The 15,228-nt window shown below is 48.7% G+C and overlaps 1 protein-coding gene across 1 annotated transcript in view; it reads left to right on the forward strand.

The window, feature by feature from the left end:
• LOC127060289 (NADH-ubiquinone oxidoreductase chain 5-like) overlaps positions 1-13,906 on the forward strand; it is a 173,982-nt gene extending 160,076 nt beyond the window's left edge. Inside the window, exon 4 of the mRNA XM_050981970.1 lies at positions 13,774-13,906. Coding sequence (XP_050837927.1) covers positions 13,774-13,906 — 133 coding nt within the window. The remainder of the gene's footprint in view (positions 1-13,773) is intronic.
• The last annotated feature ends 1,322 nt before the right edge of the window (positions 13,907-15,228 follow it).

A 15,228-nucleotide genomic window follows, 5' to 3' on the forward strand; every position in this document is an offset into this window, starting at 1 on the left:
CCTCCAGCCAGTGGCAGAGAGCACTGCTGTGGTGTGTAAGGTGTGAGTAACCTCCAGCCAGTGCAGAGAGCACTGCTGTGGGGTGTAAGGTGTGAGTAACCTCCAGCCAGGACAGAGAGCACTGCTGTGGTGTGTAAGGTGTGAGTAACCTCCAGCAGTGACAGAGAGCACTGCTCTGGTGTGTAAGGTGTGAGTAACCTCCAGCAGGGCAGCAAGTGACAGAGAGCACTGCTGTGGTGTGTAAGGTGTGAGTAACCTCCAGCAGTGACAGAGAGCACTGCTGTGGTGTGTAAGGTGTGAGTAACCTCCAGCCAGGACAGAGAGCACTGCTGTGGTGTGTAAGGTGTGAGTAACCTCCAGCCAGGGCAGCAGTGACAGAGAGCACTGCTGTGGTGTGTAAGGTGTGAGTAACCTCCAGCAGTGACAGAGAGCCCTGCTGTGGGGTGTAAGGTGTGAGTAACCTCCAGCAGTGACAAAAAGCCCTGCTGTGGGGTGTAAGGTGTGAGTAACCTCCAGCCAGGGCAGAGAGCCCTGCTGTGGTGTGTAAGGAGTGAGTAACCTCCAGCAGTGACAGAGAGCCCTGCTGTGGTGTGTAAGGTGTGAGTAACCTCCAGCAGTGACAAAATCCCTGCTGTGGGGTGTAAGGTGTGAGTAACCTCCAGCCAGTGACAGAGAGCACTGCTGTGGTGTGTAAGGTGTGAGTAACCTCCAGCAGGCAGAGAGCACTGCTGTGGTGTGTAAGGTGTGAGTAACCTCCAGCCAGGGCAGAGAGCACTGCTGTGGTGTGTAAGGTGTGAGTAACCTCCAGCAGGACAGAGAGCACTGCTGTGGTGTGTAAGGTGTGAGTAACCTCCAGCAGGCAGAGAGCACTGCTGTGGTGTAAGGTGTGAGTAACCTCCAGCAGTGACAGAGAGCACTGCTGTGGTGTGTAAGGTGTGAGTAACCTCCAGCAGTGCAGAGAGCACTGCTGTGGTGTGTAAGGTGTGAGTAACCTCCAGCATGACAGAGAGCACTGCTGTGGTGTGTAAGGTGTGAGTAACCTCCAGCCAGGCAGAGAGCACTGCTGTGGGTGTAAGGTGTGAGAACCTCCAGCAGGGCAGAGAGCACTGCTGTGGTGTGTAAGGTGAGTACCTCCAGCCAGGACAGAGAGCACTGCTGTGGTGTGTAAGGTGTGAGTAACCTCCAGCAGTGACAGAGAGCACTGCTGTGGTGTGTAAGGTGTGAGTAACCTCCAGCCAGGACAGAGAGCACTGCTGTGGTGTGTAAGGTGTGAGTAACCTCCAGCAGTGACAGAGAGCACTGCTCTGGTGTGTAAGGTGTGAGTAACCTCCAGCAGTGACAGAGAGCACTGCTCTGGTGTGTAAGGTGTGAGTAACCTCCAGCAGTGACAGAGAGCACTGCTCTGGTGTGTAAGGTGTGAGTAACCTCCAGCTATGGCAGAGAGCACTGCTCGGTGTGTAAGGTGTGAGTAACCTCCAGCAGTGACAGAGAGCACTGCTCTGGTGTGTAAGGTGTGAGTAACCTCCAGCTATGGCAGAGAGCACTGCTGGTGTGTAAGGTGTGAGTAACCTCCAGCAGTGACAGAGAGCACTGCTGTGGGGTGTAAGGTGTGAGTAACCTCCAGCCAGGACAGAGAGCACTGCTGTGGTGTGTAAGGTGTGAGTAACCTCCAGCAGTGACGGAAAGCCCTGCTGTGGTGTGTAAGGTGTGAGTAACCTCCAGCCATGGCAGAGAGCACTGCTGTGGTGTGTAAGGTGTGAGTAACCTCCAGCAGTGACCACTGCTGTGGGGTGTAAGGTGTGAGTAACCTCTAGCCAGGGCGGGGAGCACTGCTGTGGGGTGTAAGGTGTGAGTAACATCCAGCCATGGCAGAGAGCACTGCTGTGGGGTGTAAGGTGTGAGTAACCTCCAGCAGTGACAGAGAGCACTGCTGTGGTGTGTAAGGTGTGAGTAACCTCCAGCTCTGATAGAAAGCACTGCTGTGGTGTGTAAGGTGTGAGTAACCTCCAGCAGTGTGTGTAGCTGACAGAAAGGGCCAGGATAAAGCTGTGTTCCTCAGGGATACTCAGAGCTAACACCTCCCTGCTGGCGTGGGAGGGGCTGTTGGATGTGTTGCCCTCTGTGGTCCATGGAACAGCAGCAGCAGCAAAGTGCTGCTCCTGCCTTGCTGAAAGGCTGTGGGTTTAATTTCTGCTTCTTAGTAGTGCTATTTGCAAATCCTTGGAGGGTACAGAGCAGATTTCTAGGGCATGGGCTGGTATGTATTCATCCTTTTCATCCCACACTCCTGACCTGGGGGTGTAATGTGTGCTTGTGTCCCTTTGGAGAGTGCCCTTTGCTAGACAAGGAGGCAGAAGATGAGCCAAAGGTTGTGCTACTGATCTGGATTTGGGAAGACATGGGTTTAATTCCCCATCCTTATGCAGCCTCCTTGTGACAAAATCTTGCATAATAAAAACCTTCAGGAGGTGAGGTTCAGCAAGAATGACACAGAAACTGCAAAGGAAAAAAAAAAAACATTTGTTAAAAGGTGGAAAACATCCTAAGGCCCTTGGTTCTTGACTGTCAAGTATTGTGTCTTGCCTGGAGGTCTGAGACCTTGTGTGTGTGTGCCCTGTTCAGCTGCAAACAGTCAGAATAATGAAGATGGACATTTTTGGCTCCCTGGATCAAACAGTGATGGTTGTGACTGCAAATTAATAGAAGAGGGGGAAAGTAAGGACATAAAAGGCATTTTTTCAAGCACTGGCTGCCAGAATCTCTTCACAGGGCAAAGGTGGGTCAGGCAGGGCAGCTGCCTGATAAATCCTCCTGGGATGTCTCTGTTTCCATCCTGTTACAGAAGAGTTCACATGATGCTGCAGCCAGGGAATGTGGGAACCCTGGGCAGACAAGTCCTGGTGATTCATTAATTTATTTATTTTCCCAAACTCCAGAGACTCTTTAATAAAAAGTCTTTCCTAATGTGGCTGTAATGATTGTTACATGTAGACAGCTCTGACTTAATTTTCAAGGATGATCTGCACTTTAGAGGTGGCAGAAGGATTATTTTAAATGGCACATGTAGGCAGCACATTAAATGTATTTGCTGTAAGTCCAGTGCAGCCAGCACAGATGAGATGTCCTGGACTCATTCTGTTTATCTCTAGAGGAACCAAGGCTGGGAGTCAGGCAGTCTGAAGTTCTTGTTTGGGGAAGAACAACAGTATGTGCACAGCAGAAATCACCCACTTCAGTTCCTCAGGTCCATGCTCCCTGAAGAAATACCACAAGTTTCTCTGCAGAGTATTTGCTTTCTGCATGGCCAAGGGTCCATCCATCCCTGGTGCCACACCCTGTGTGTGTGATGGGATCCAGCCACAGGAGGGGGACAAAGATGCACTTGGTGAGGGAATTTTAACATGGAAGAGATTGAACCTAGCCCCTGCTGGCAGTGGCACAGAGGATCAGAGCCCATGGCCTCCAGACCTGGGGAGTTCTTCTTGCCATGGACACACAGCAGATCCTGAGCATAGGCACAGGGCTGTCCTGTTTGCAAAGGTCTTTTCATCACATTATCATTGCAGGAAACAAGAGTGAGAACCCAGCAGGTGCAACAGACAGTGGGAAATGGTTTGAGAGGGAGGGTTTTTCCAGTGGGGAATGGTTTGAGAGGGAGGGTTTTTCCAGTGGGGAATGGTTTGAGAGGGAGGGTTTTTCCAGTGGGAAATGCTCACCCTGCCCTTGGTGTTGGCAGGCAGGGAGGCTCCTGTGTCAGATGGTCTCTCTGAGCCTCCCCAAGCCTCAGTGTGGGCTGGTCCATCTGCAGCTTGCCAGCAAGGACCAGTCTGGTGTGCTGCCTATCAAAACACACCCACACACCCCGGACTCAGTGGGAGCCAGCAAACCCTGCCCAGTCTGGAAGGTGGTGGTTGGAAGAAGCCCGTGGTGCTGATGGAAAACTCCTGTCCCAGACAGCAAGGCAATGTGTGTTCTACTGCCATCTGTCAGAGGTGGGGCAGCTGTCTTCTGATCAGGGGGCAGTTTTCCTTATCTCTTGCACACCCACTCCTCCCTCTGGGGACACACCTGCTGATAAGAGGCCATTGGATGTCCCTGCATGGCTGATAAGAACTGCAGCATCCCACTGGGAGATGTGAGCCCAGGGGGAGGAGCCAAGCATTCCTACCTGGATAGAATCTGGAGATTCTGGAACACCAGCACAGCTTCTCCACTGGATTCCCAGAGGAGCAGCAGCTGCCTCTGCCCCTGGCCCTTCAGAGGCAGAGTGCACCCTTCTCCAGGATCCCTGCTCCAGCAGAACCAGCCCTGGCCCTGCAGGAGGGCTGAGCCACAATTCCAGTGGCACTGCTGCCAGCCCCCTGACCCACAGGGTGTCAGGCTGTGCTCTGCCTCTGCCAGGGTTGGTTTAGTTTACTGCAGTGTTTATTTTATATTTTTATTTTCTTCCCTAGTAAAGATCTGTTATTTCCTGCTCCCATATCTTTGCCTGAGAGTCCCTCAATTTAAAATTTACAGCAATTCAGAGGGAGGGGGTTTCCATTTTCCATTTCAGGAGAGGCTCCTGCCTTCCTTAGCAGACACCTGGCTTTCCAAACCAAGAGAAGCCCTCTGCCCATGGCTGAGGCAAAGGCAGCCTGGTGCAGCTGGGGCTGGAGATGGAGCTCCCTTAGCAGGAGGGAGAGCAGGTGGCAGAGCAGCAGGGAGGAAGGCTTGCCAACCACACACATCACGAGGAGCCTGAAAGGAAACAATTTGTTTAACTAGTTTGCCAAATAATATCTATATTATGAATGCACCAAACGTTGCTGATTCCTCCTCACTGCTTGCTTCCAGGATGAAGCTGTTGTTCCCTCCAGTTCAGAGCAAGAGTCGGGTGAGGATCCTAAATTACCCAAATTCCTAGGTTTTTTCTGGAGCTGCTCAATATAGGTCATGCCCATGCTCAAAGCTTTGTATCTAATATTAACTAACCTGATATGAACTGGTGTGTGTGGCAGGGGAGCTGTTTGAAATGAGGCTCAGTACATCAGAGGAGCAGTGAACATCCAGGAAGCAGCAGAGGGAGGGTGACACTAGGTGTGCAAAGGTGTGTGCAAGGGCTGCAGGGTGCTTCTGTGTCAGAACCTTGTGCTGCAGCAAATGAGCACTCCTAATCCTCCATAAAACTGAACAGTGAACTCTCCAAAAGCTGCTAATGTTCAAGCTGCAATAGAATTCTCTGATTTTCCCTAAGTGACAGGGTTTAAAAGGAAAATTGATGAGGAGATGGATGTGACATGACTTACAAGGGCATTAATGGAACTCTAGAAAAACATTCATAGCAGCATAAGAAAAATAAACACAGTGGAAAAGTATTTATGGATCTACACTGACTTAAATGGTCACCAAAACAATTTCTTTTTCTGTCTCCCACAGGAAAATAAATGAAACTAGGAAATATAATAAAAACACACACTTCAGCACTGGCTGTTGCCTGGTGTTTACAGCCTTTCTGGAGCTTGTGTGTGCCTGGATGTAGGCAGTGCCACACAAACACACTCAGCAAGAGCTGAGGTGCTTTTCCTGCTCTGTCAAAAGGCATTTGGGGTTGGTGGCTGGCAGGAGAGGAAGGCAGAGAGAAGGGCTGGAGGCTTTGAAAGTGGCATAACCAGGCAGGCAGCTTCCCCTCTTCTCCCAGCTGTACTTTCCCATCGTGACTGCAGAAATATTTTCCTCTAGTGCTTCAGCTTCACTTAACTGTCCCTTTGATCAGTGTTTATAGCAATGGAGCTTGGTATAAGCTCTAATATCCCTAAATGCTGTAAATACATATCTATAAACACTAAACAAAACATTCCCTATATAATAACCAGAGACCAGAACTGTGAATTAGGGCCCCAGACAAGGCAGATGCACAGCAACAATTCTCAAGGACTTTGAAGTTAAAAGCCTGGCTGTGTAAATGTAAGAGCTTTTGTAAGTCAAACTAAAAGTCTCATTAACGCAGAAGTTCCATGATCAGAAACCTGACTAGTTCAATGAGAATCCCCAAGGACACAAGTATTTAGCACACTTTCTAATTAAAAGAAGGGAATTATGGTACAGCAGTTAAAATATGGTTTATACTCATCCAGGAAATATTCAGGGGATGGTGTGTGCAGAGATCCCCTGCCAGGGCTCTCTCTGCAAGTAGGACACGAGCAAACCCAGGTGCACCAGGCAGGGCTGGGAGCCTCCTCTGTGCTGGGGTGTTGTCACCTTGGGTGATGCCTCAGGGTTCAGCTTTTTAATTTTTCACATTCTGAGCTGCTTTAGTGTGGAGTCCTGAGCTTTCACATGAGGGGATGGTGAGCTCTGTGCACAGAGCAGGGAGACAAAACAATTCCTGCTCCAGCTGGGGACCAAGGACAAATGATCCAAATCTCAGCCCCAAGAGCACAAACACCGTGGGCTGGAGAGAGAAAAACAAGAGGGATGGGATTGGATAGGCTGGAGCTGGAATGGGACAATGAACTCCAATATGCAAATGGAGCAGAGCTGATCAAAGTGAGGGACCCTGTGACCTGTTGGGCATTTTGTGACCATTTGGTTCACCTGGGGTGCAGCCCTGGCTGGGCTCTTGTGCTGCCCAAGGTGGATCTATTGAGCCCTCCTAATAAATCCCTGCTTTATTCTTTAGCTCTGTCTAGTCTCTGTTCTAGGGCAGCCTTCTCAAGGCATCATCAGCACACCCAGGGCTGCTTGGAGTCAGGCTTGCTTTGCTTTCCTCATGCTGTACAGCACCCAGCCTTGGAAACTAGAGGTTAAGGATTTTATTTTATTTATATCCCTAAATATCCTTTATTTTATTTATATCCCTAAATATAGAATATCACAGTTATTTGAAACACTTTCAGGAAAAAAAATTATCCAAAGCACTGAGAGAACAGGAGAAACAAAACTTCCCCATTTAAGAAACAAATGAGTTCAGGTGGCTTTAGTTGAAAGGGGTAATTAAGAAGTGAAAAAGCAAGTGAAGCCAATTGGTTTCAGGAGCTGAGCTGCAGGTGTTTGTGGAATGAAGGGTTATCCAGGTCCCAGGTGTTCCCATCATCTTGTCTCAGATGCCTTCAATGCCCTCTCCAAGCTTTTCTCTGTACAGAATAACCAGGGCAAGCACAGCTATGTGAAGTAGGTTTTTGTCATTCCTTTAGTGCTGGCAGCATTATTATTTTAATGAGCAGTTTATTCATTGTTGTCTCTGCCCCGGTTTGTCAGTCTGTGCTGCCATTTGGGTGAGAGCTGCCTGGTGAGCTGTGAGAGCAGTGAATTGCTCTGAACCTGACTGCCTGCAGTTTAGAGCAGTGACCAGGTTTATGATCTCAGTGAGATTGGCACAGATGTGGGCTTTTGAAAGTGTAGAAGCTGCCTACATGTTCTGAAAGGTGTTTTTGCAGGGCATTCCCTTTGAGTTTGGCAGAGAACAGGTTTTTCAGCCATCAGTTCAACTGGGTCTCTTAATGAACAGCTGTTCCTCATTGGCAGCCACCAGGTTCTTGTGGATGATTTCTGAAACAGCAAGAGACAGCAGCGATCATTTCTGTTACCCTTGACTAAAGGCTGCCTGTCAAAATGTTTCTTCCATCTCTGCAGTGAGGATTAGGGTGTTTATCCCAGCTCGTGAGAAGTTAGGTGATCTTAAAGGATTTCCCAGTCTGTATCAGGATTCCCCCAAAAAGTCTCATTTGTGAAGTTTATGACCAAGGAAAATAAATATTTATCAGATCAACAGCTACCTTTCCTTCAAGTGAGGCAAAATGCTGTATCTTCCCTTTGACATCCTTTAAGGAGCTTCTTTTTTGATCTAAAATGAAGAAGACAGTGGTTTTTTTTTAAAAATATTATTTGAAAGCTGAAACTAGGAAGTCTGAAAGTTTCATTTTGAAAACACAGAATGAAGAGACTTCCACAGCTTTGAAACTCTTGAGACATATTAAGTGAAATTTTTATCAGACCAGGCTTTTCTAGAGTTAACTTTGCAAGAATGACAAAACTCCAAGCATATTTCATTTCAAACAGTTTTTAAATGGTAGTTATGCAAAAGCAGAGCTATTTTGGGAAGGTCCCCTCTGTGAGAGCTGCTGCTGAAATTAGCAGCTCCTGGTGCCTGCCATGTGTTTGTACTTTTAATATAGGTAACCCTGAGCCAAGGTTGGAGACTAATGCCCCACTTAGCTTCTCACTAGTGAGCTGTAGCAGTTTGCCCTTTTCTCCTTCCTCTCAGGATGTTCTTAGCCCAGGTATTTGCACTGAGGAGGAAAAACAGACTCCACAGGAGTGGGTGGAAATGGACACAAGAGACACCCCTGTGCTCAGGCTCACCTGGGGAGGAGGGAAGAAGGGAAGGGCACACCTGGATCAGTGTAGAAGCTTCCTCAGGATTTCCTGGGGTAGATAATGGCATGTTTTTAGCAGCATTCCCATCTCTGATGCTGAGGAAGATGTTTACACCATTCCTACTCAGTGCTGTCAGTTTATTTACTGGAGTCCTCCCCACCCTCAGTAATACCCTAGGAAGAATCAGAAGTGTTTGGGATGCTGGGGCTCCTGTTAGATCTGTTCTTCATTTGATCCCTTCCAAGCCCCTGAATGCCTTCAGCAACCAGGATCTGCCTCCTTCTCAAATCTCCCCCTCCTTTGTTTTGCCCCAGTACACTCCACCTCCTACTAAGGCAGTTTTCTCTCTGCTAGCATTTTCACAATACACATGAAAATGCCAACATAATTAAATAAACCAGTGCTGAAACCCTCTGAAGAACAATTATCTTTTGTTTGAAATACTCCTGGCAGAAATATTGGAAAACTGACATGTAATTAGTACACTGAGCCCCACTGCAGCATTAAATACAATTAGGGCTCCTAACCCTGGCTTCTCCTGGATTCCAATTGACCAGTGATAGTCAATTTGTGAACTGGTTTTATACATTTGCACACTGTTATTCCAATGATTTTAAATGCTGTTTTAAGCCTATACTCTCCCAGTCTCCATTTTGCTTGTCAGGCCCTCCTTCTTATCCAGAAATCTTCACCTTTAAATGGCTTTTCTCTGCTATCTGTGTGATCAGGGAGAAAGAGTAGTGTTGGATGTTAGCCCAAAACCAGACTAGAGCAGAACTGGATTAATTGTATGGCTCCCAGTGGATGAATCCCTTAGGGTCAGACCTTAAAAAATACCTGGGCCCACCAAATGGCAGACAGGGGGATTTCACAGTACCTGCACATCCAACCCTCCTTGATTCCAGCTGCCTTGGGTGCCTGAACACATCGAAAGTTGCCTGGCAAGACAGAGGCCTGAACCCAGGATGATGAAGGCAACGGGAAGATGCAAGAAATTGATCACTGGCCAGGGTCTGTGTACAAGCCATGAACAGGACAGGACTGCTGGGATCGTGCCTTGAGCTGTTTGATTTTCCAGCATTGCTCTCATTCCATGCTTATGGCAATGGGAAGATGCCAGCAGCTCACACCCCAGGCAGCAGACCAAGAACTCAATGTTACACCTCACTTTAAAAGTTTTTTGGCCAATCTCACAAAGCAAAAGCACATTGACAGCAGTTCCATCCACCACTGTAAGCACAGGTACCTTTGGTTAAACAATGCTGGATTATTTCAAATCCAACACCTGCTTGTGAGCCTTCAAAGACACTGCACAGAGCTCCATTATCAAGCTTAGAACTCCCTAATATCTCACTAGATAAACTTTTCTGCAGCTCAGGGAGTTATTCTAGACAAGCATTAATACACAGACCATTGGTGTTTGTCCTTGCTTTTCTACTTCTTACACAATTTTCCTGCTGACCAATCTCATGGCTGCTGCTGAGCTCTAACCACAGTTCTGCTGTCTCTGAGCCCTGCCTTCTGCAGCTTTCCCAAACCCTCTGATTTGATGGATTCCCACAAAAATCAGTGGCTGTGTGTGAGGTGTTTGTTGGACCCAGAGCCCCCTCGCCTGCACAGAGGGCTCAGGTGCAAAGCCAGGAGCTGCAAGGGCTGGCAGGGCAGGATGGAGGAGCTGGCAGCTCCCTCACACTCCCTGAAGGGAAAGAGCTGCCAAAAGGGAACACAGCCCTACAAGTTGTTTATTCTTCTAACAGCAGGTTGAGTTGGCTTTTATGTTTCCAAATGTGTATCTCTGCACCTCCCCACTGATTCAGAGCAGCTGATATGCCAGGAGACCAGGAGGATGGCTCCTGGGGAAAACAAAAATGCTTGGTAGAAAGGGAAATTTCATACTTAGATATCTGGAGTCTTTTTTATCCTAGAAGAGGAAGAGCAAGCTGTGCATGACAGCCATTAGTCATGTTATGCAGTTCAGTGCTGGGAAGTACACAAGGGCTGCAGTGAGAGGCATTGTGTGAGAGCTGGTGTAAAACTGACTATTTTACTAAAATTACTTCAGCATTTCTGGGAGTGCTTTATCTTGGAAGTGCCCATGTAACTATTTCCAGAGGTAAGAGATGGTGTGAATCTGCAGGGTATTCACATCTGGAGGGGGGGACTGGTGTGAAAGCAGGTTTGGAGGGAGGCTGCTCCTGAGGGACAGCAGTGGGGCTGGGGAAGTGCTGCTCCCTGGCTGGGAGCAAAGCCCAGGGCACAAAGCTCCTGGCAGCCAGGCTCCTTGGGCTCCCTTCCAGCCTCCCTGCACCACGGAGGGATCCAGGTCTGTTTCTGTGACAAATGGTGAATGACCTCTCATGGGAACGCTGTTGTGTGTGCTTTGGGCTGTCACTGATTGAGCCAATGCTATTTTGTTTTAAAATCCTATAAAATGGAAATACAGTTGTTCTGCATCTTCCCATCCACTTGGAGAACTGTGTCTGGAGGAGGGAGAGGGACCAAAACTTTCTGATGGGCATTTCCAGAGCAAAGAAACTCCACAAACCATCTTCAGGCTAAGTAAATTGAAATTAAATCAGTTTCAAGAGAGTTTCATGCCTTGGTTTGTATTCTAAGTTATAGCTTTAAAGGCAAATTTTTAAAAAGCTCCAAAACAAAAGAAATGGTTGGGCTGTCACTTCTTTCTGTGCTCCCTAGAGCATTATCCTAGGGGGTGTCAGGGGAAAAGGGGATTTGATGCTGCAGTTTGTCCCATCCTAGATGGTTTGCCATTGCTGGAGGGGTGATGTGTTCACTCCTGGGACAGGCTCAGAACCTCTTTGCTCAAAAAATGTGTGGTGGTCTTGTAAAGGGAGCTGTGTGACACCACATGCTGTCCTGCAGGCTGGGGGTTTGTGTCAGGAGATCTGGGCAGTACAGGGCAGGCACCCAGAAATCCCCAAGGAAACCTGGGTGTGGCATTCACATCCTCTGAAAAATCCCTTCACCCAGGGTTTCTCTCCTGGGAAGCTGAGAAGCCTCAGAGAAAAGGAAAACAATTCTGATCTCATTTGCTTCTCCTGTGCTGTGCTGATGTGGAATGTGTTTGGAGATTGTTCACCCACAGGTGATTGTTCCATTGCATTCTGCTGGGAGTTGTTTTCACTCTTTGGCCAGTCAGGGCCAGGCTGTGTCAGGGCTCTGGAGAGAGTCAGGAGTTTTCATTATTGTCTTTTTAGCCTTCTGTAAGTGTCCTTCCTGTATTCTTTGATAGTTTAGTATTCTTTAATATAATACAGTATCATAAAATAATAAATGAGTCTTCTGAGAACATGGAGTCGAATTTATCATTCCTCCCTGCCACAGGGCTCTTTGATTACCATACCTGGACATTCCCTGCTCAGCACAGGGACAGGGACAGAGCCAGGGCTGCCACCACTGCAGCCTCAGCAAGGCTGACAGAGGAGCAGGGAGCTGGAGAAGGTAGAGCCACACCTGTGGGACCTGCTGGGGACATGGGGCCACATGGTCCCTCAGCTGTGACAGAAAACTCCTACCAGGAGGTGTCACAGCAGAGATTTTGTCATTGGGAAACCCAGAAGGGATGGGGAGCACTGCTGGCAGCAATCAGAGGACTAATTAAAGGACTAATTGCTACACAGAAAAGTGACGTTAATGACAACAGTGAAACAAAGTCACAGACTGGTGGTGATAATTCAGTACTGCCTTCTCCACCTGCTGAGCACAAGGTGACAGCAGTGCAGGATGTCCAAGGAAATACCAAGTCCTACAGATAAAAGCAAATTAATTTTGTGGTTGAGAGCCACAAAAGTGTGGCTTCTCTTCAAGAAAGAGTCACCTGCACTCCACAGCCTCCAAGAGTGGATGGAAAATGGGATTCCTGTGCCGTGGCTCCAGGTGCAAGCTGGATGCAAAGCCCTGCTCCCCTTCAGGGGTAATTGTGTGTGTGGACAAGGCTTTGTGCCCCGTGGTGGTTCTGGGCACAGAGCCCTGGCTGAGCCTCCAGTGAGCACCTGAACCATCCCCTGGGCTCTCCTTGGCCTCTGATGTGTGAACACAGAGCAGCACTGAGCATCCAGCTCTTCCAACCTGTTAACATCCTGGATGAAAATGCACATTTCTGCCCTTGAAGAGGTGGAATCAGAGGAGTCTGTGATAGGGGAGCGTGGCAGGGATGAAAGGAGAGTGTGAAGGACTTTGAACTTGTTAGAGAATGTGAACAGTGGCGATCCCAGAAGGGAAATTCTTCAGGGAATTAGAAGGAAAATAGATGTTAGGGAGGGAGGATTAAAACTGATTGAAGTCAGAGGGGGGAAGCTGGATCTGAGTTTTGATCATGAAAAGGCTGAGAGGAGAGAGAGTAATCTGAAATCAAAGCACAGATGGAAATCAAACCTGAACATTAAACAACCTGCAAATCTCTGTCTGGAAAAGACGAGATCCAAGGACCCAATAAAGTGAGGTGAGGAGTTTTCTTAGATCCTTGCAGAGGGACAGCCCCCACCTGGAAAAGGGTCCAAAATTCCCCTGGCCTGGCAGAGAAGGGGAGAAGGAGAGTGCTTGTCAGGTCTGAGAAGGTTTCACTACAGGCCCTGAAGGAAGAAGCAGCAGGGTTACACCCATACCCCCACCCAGTCAGCACAGCTTTTACTTGTCATTTCCACCAGCAATCATGTTTTCTCTCCTCTCAAGTGTCTGTTTCTGGCACTGTCCAAAGGGCTGAGCTTTTCCTGTCTCTGCTGAGGCCCTCAGAAGATGCCCCTGAGTGGGGCTGGCTGGGAGCCAGAGGGAAAACCACAGCTCCTGCACCAGATCCCTCCTAAGCTGCTGCTGAGCCCTGTGCATGCCTGTGTCAAGTGTCCTGCCAGGCTGATGGGCTGGAGCTGCAGAATTAACAGTGTTGACTCAGGCCTGAAGACTTTAAAAGAATTTATACCAACAGATTTTAGAGATCTTAAAATATACAGCTTGAGTAGCCTTAGGTTCCTCAGGCAGCTGCCAAATCAAACTGAATAATAAAATAAAACTGAATAATAAAGTGATTGCACAGTATAAGATCAAGACAGGGCCAAGTAGAGGCACCTCCAGTAATTACTGGATTGGGAGCAGCCTCCTGACAAGCCTCGGGTTTCTGCTGACATGCTGAGAACCAAAAACAGCAACAGGATTTCTCCAAACGAAAGCAGCTCTTCCCTGGCCTCGGGATGTGCTCCCTGTTGGTTCCTTTGGCTCTTTCCTGCCAGGGGAGGTGCCAGGCAGGGCAGGCGAGGGCACTGTGAGGTGCTGTGGTCCAGAGCAGCAGGGGCAGGGAGGAGGAGGGGATGGAAGGAGGAAGAGGAGGTGGTGATGGTGGAGGAGGAAGAGGAGGAGGTGGAGAGCTGGGTATGACCCAGGGGAAGGGGGCTGTCCAAGGAGGAACAGACTCCAGATGTGGAGGGAGGAGGTTGAGGAGATGGTGGTGGAGGTGGATGTGGCAGTGAAAGAAGAGGAGGAGGTAGAAGAGGTGGTGGTGGATGTGGAGGAGGTGAAGGTGGAGAGCTGGATGTGACCAAGGGGGAAGGAGGCTGTCAAAGGAGGAACAGACCCCAGAGCAGGAGGAGATGGAGGTGGAGGAGATTGAGGAGGTGCTGGTGGAGAAGAAGGAGGTGAAGGTGGAGGAGGTGGTGGAGGAGGAGGAGGTGGAGAGCTGGGTGTGACCCAGGGGAAGGGGGCTGTCAAAGGAGGAACAGACACCAGAGGTGGAGGAGGTTGAGGAGATGGTGGTGGAGGTGGATGTGGCGGTGAAAGAAGAGGAGGAGGTAGAAGAGGTGGTGGATGTGGAGGAGGTGAAGGTGGAGAGTTGGGTGTGACCCAGGGAGAAAGAGGCTGTCAAAGGAGGAACAGACCCCAGAGCAGGAGGAGATGGAGGTGGAGAAGAAGGAGGTGAAGGTGGAGGAGGTGGTGGTGGAGGAGGAGGTGAAGGTGGAGGAGGTGGTGGTGGAGAGCTGGGTGTGACCCAGGGGGAAGGGGGCTGTCAAAGGAGGAACCCAGAGGAGGTGTAGGAGGTTGAGGAGGTGGTGGAGGAGGATGAAGAGCTGGGGGTGTGGAGGAGAGGGTGGAGGTGGAGAGCTGGGCATGACCCAGGAGGAAGGGGGCTGTCAAAGGAGAACAGACCCCAGAGAGGACAATGCTGATGGATGATGAACCTGGCTCCAAAGAGCAGCTGGGACAGGTGTCCTCTTTGTCCTGAGCCCAAGGGCTGACAGTGCAGGTCTTGTAGGTGCCAATGTCCCTTGGAGAGCCCAGCTGTGGGTACAGAAATGGATCATCCTTACTCTGCTTTTTATTATTTACTTGAAGGCTGGAAAAGATCAATATTAAAAGCCTACTGAGGGGTTTAAAAAAATGGCCTTGAGATGTTCATTTTTCATTATTTACATTGCAAGAGTGCCTCAGAGCTGTAAAAAGCCCAACTAGGAACCCTCCATTTGCTTTAAAGCTACAAATGTTTTGTTTGGGGATTTAGAGGGAGGGACATTGAGAGGTTTTTTGAAAGAAAGATTTCATTTTTTGATAAAAACATCCTGGGAAAAATGAAGCTATTGAGGAAGGGGAACCAATTTTTATTCCTTTTTGGTGACATTTTTCATGAGATAAAATGTAATTCCTGAGAAGCTCTACCTTTGGTCCTTTTTCATCCTTAAAAGGTTTCTTTCTCTCTAGACTCATGGCATCCATTTCCCATTGTCCTATCAGAGTGCCAGGGCATCTTTCTATTTTGGTATTGTCAAGAGGTAAGGTTTCAAAGGAAAGGTAATATCTTTTCTTAGAGGGACTGATAGAACTGGGAAAAAAAGGGACTTATTTTTGGGCATAGAAGCCCTGTCTGAC

The sequence above is a fragment of the Serinus canaria genome, chromosome 19, assembly GCF_022539315.1.
Source record: "Serinus canaria isolate serCan28SL12 chromosome 19, serCan2020, whole genome shotgun sequence".
Taxonomy (NCBI): domain Eukaryota; kingdom Metazoa; phylum Chordata; class Aves; order Passeriformes; family Fringillidae; genus Serinus; species Serinus canaria.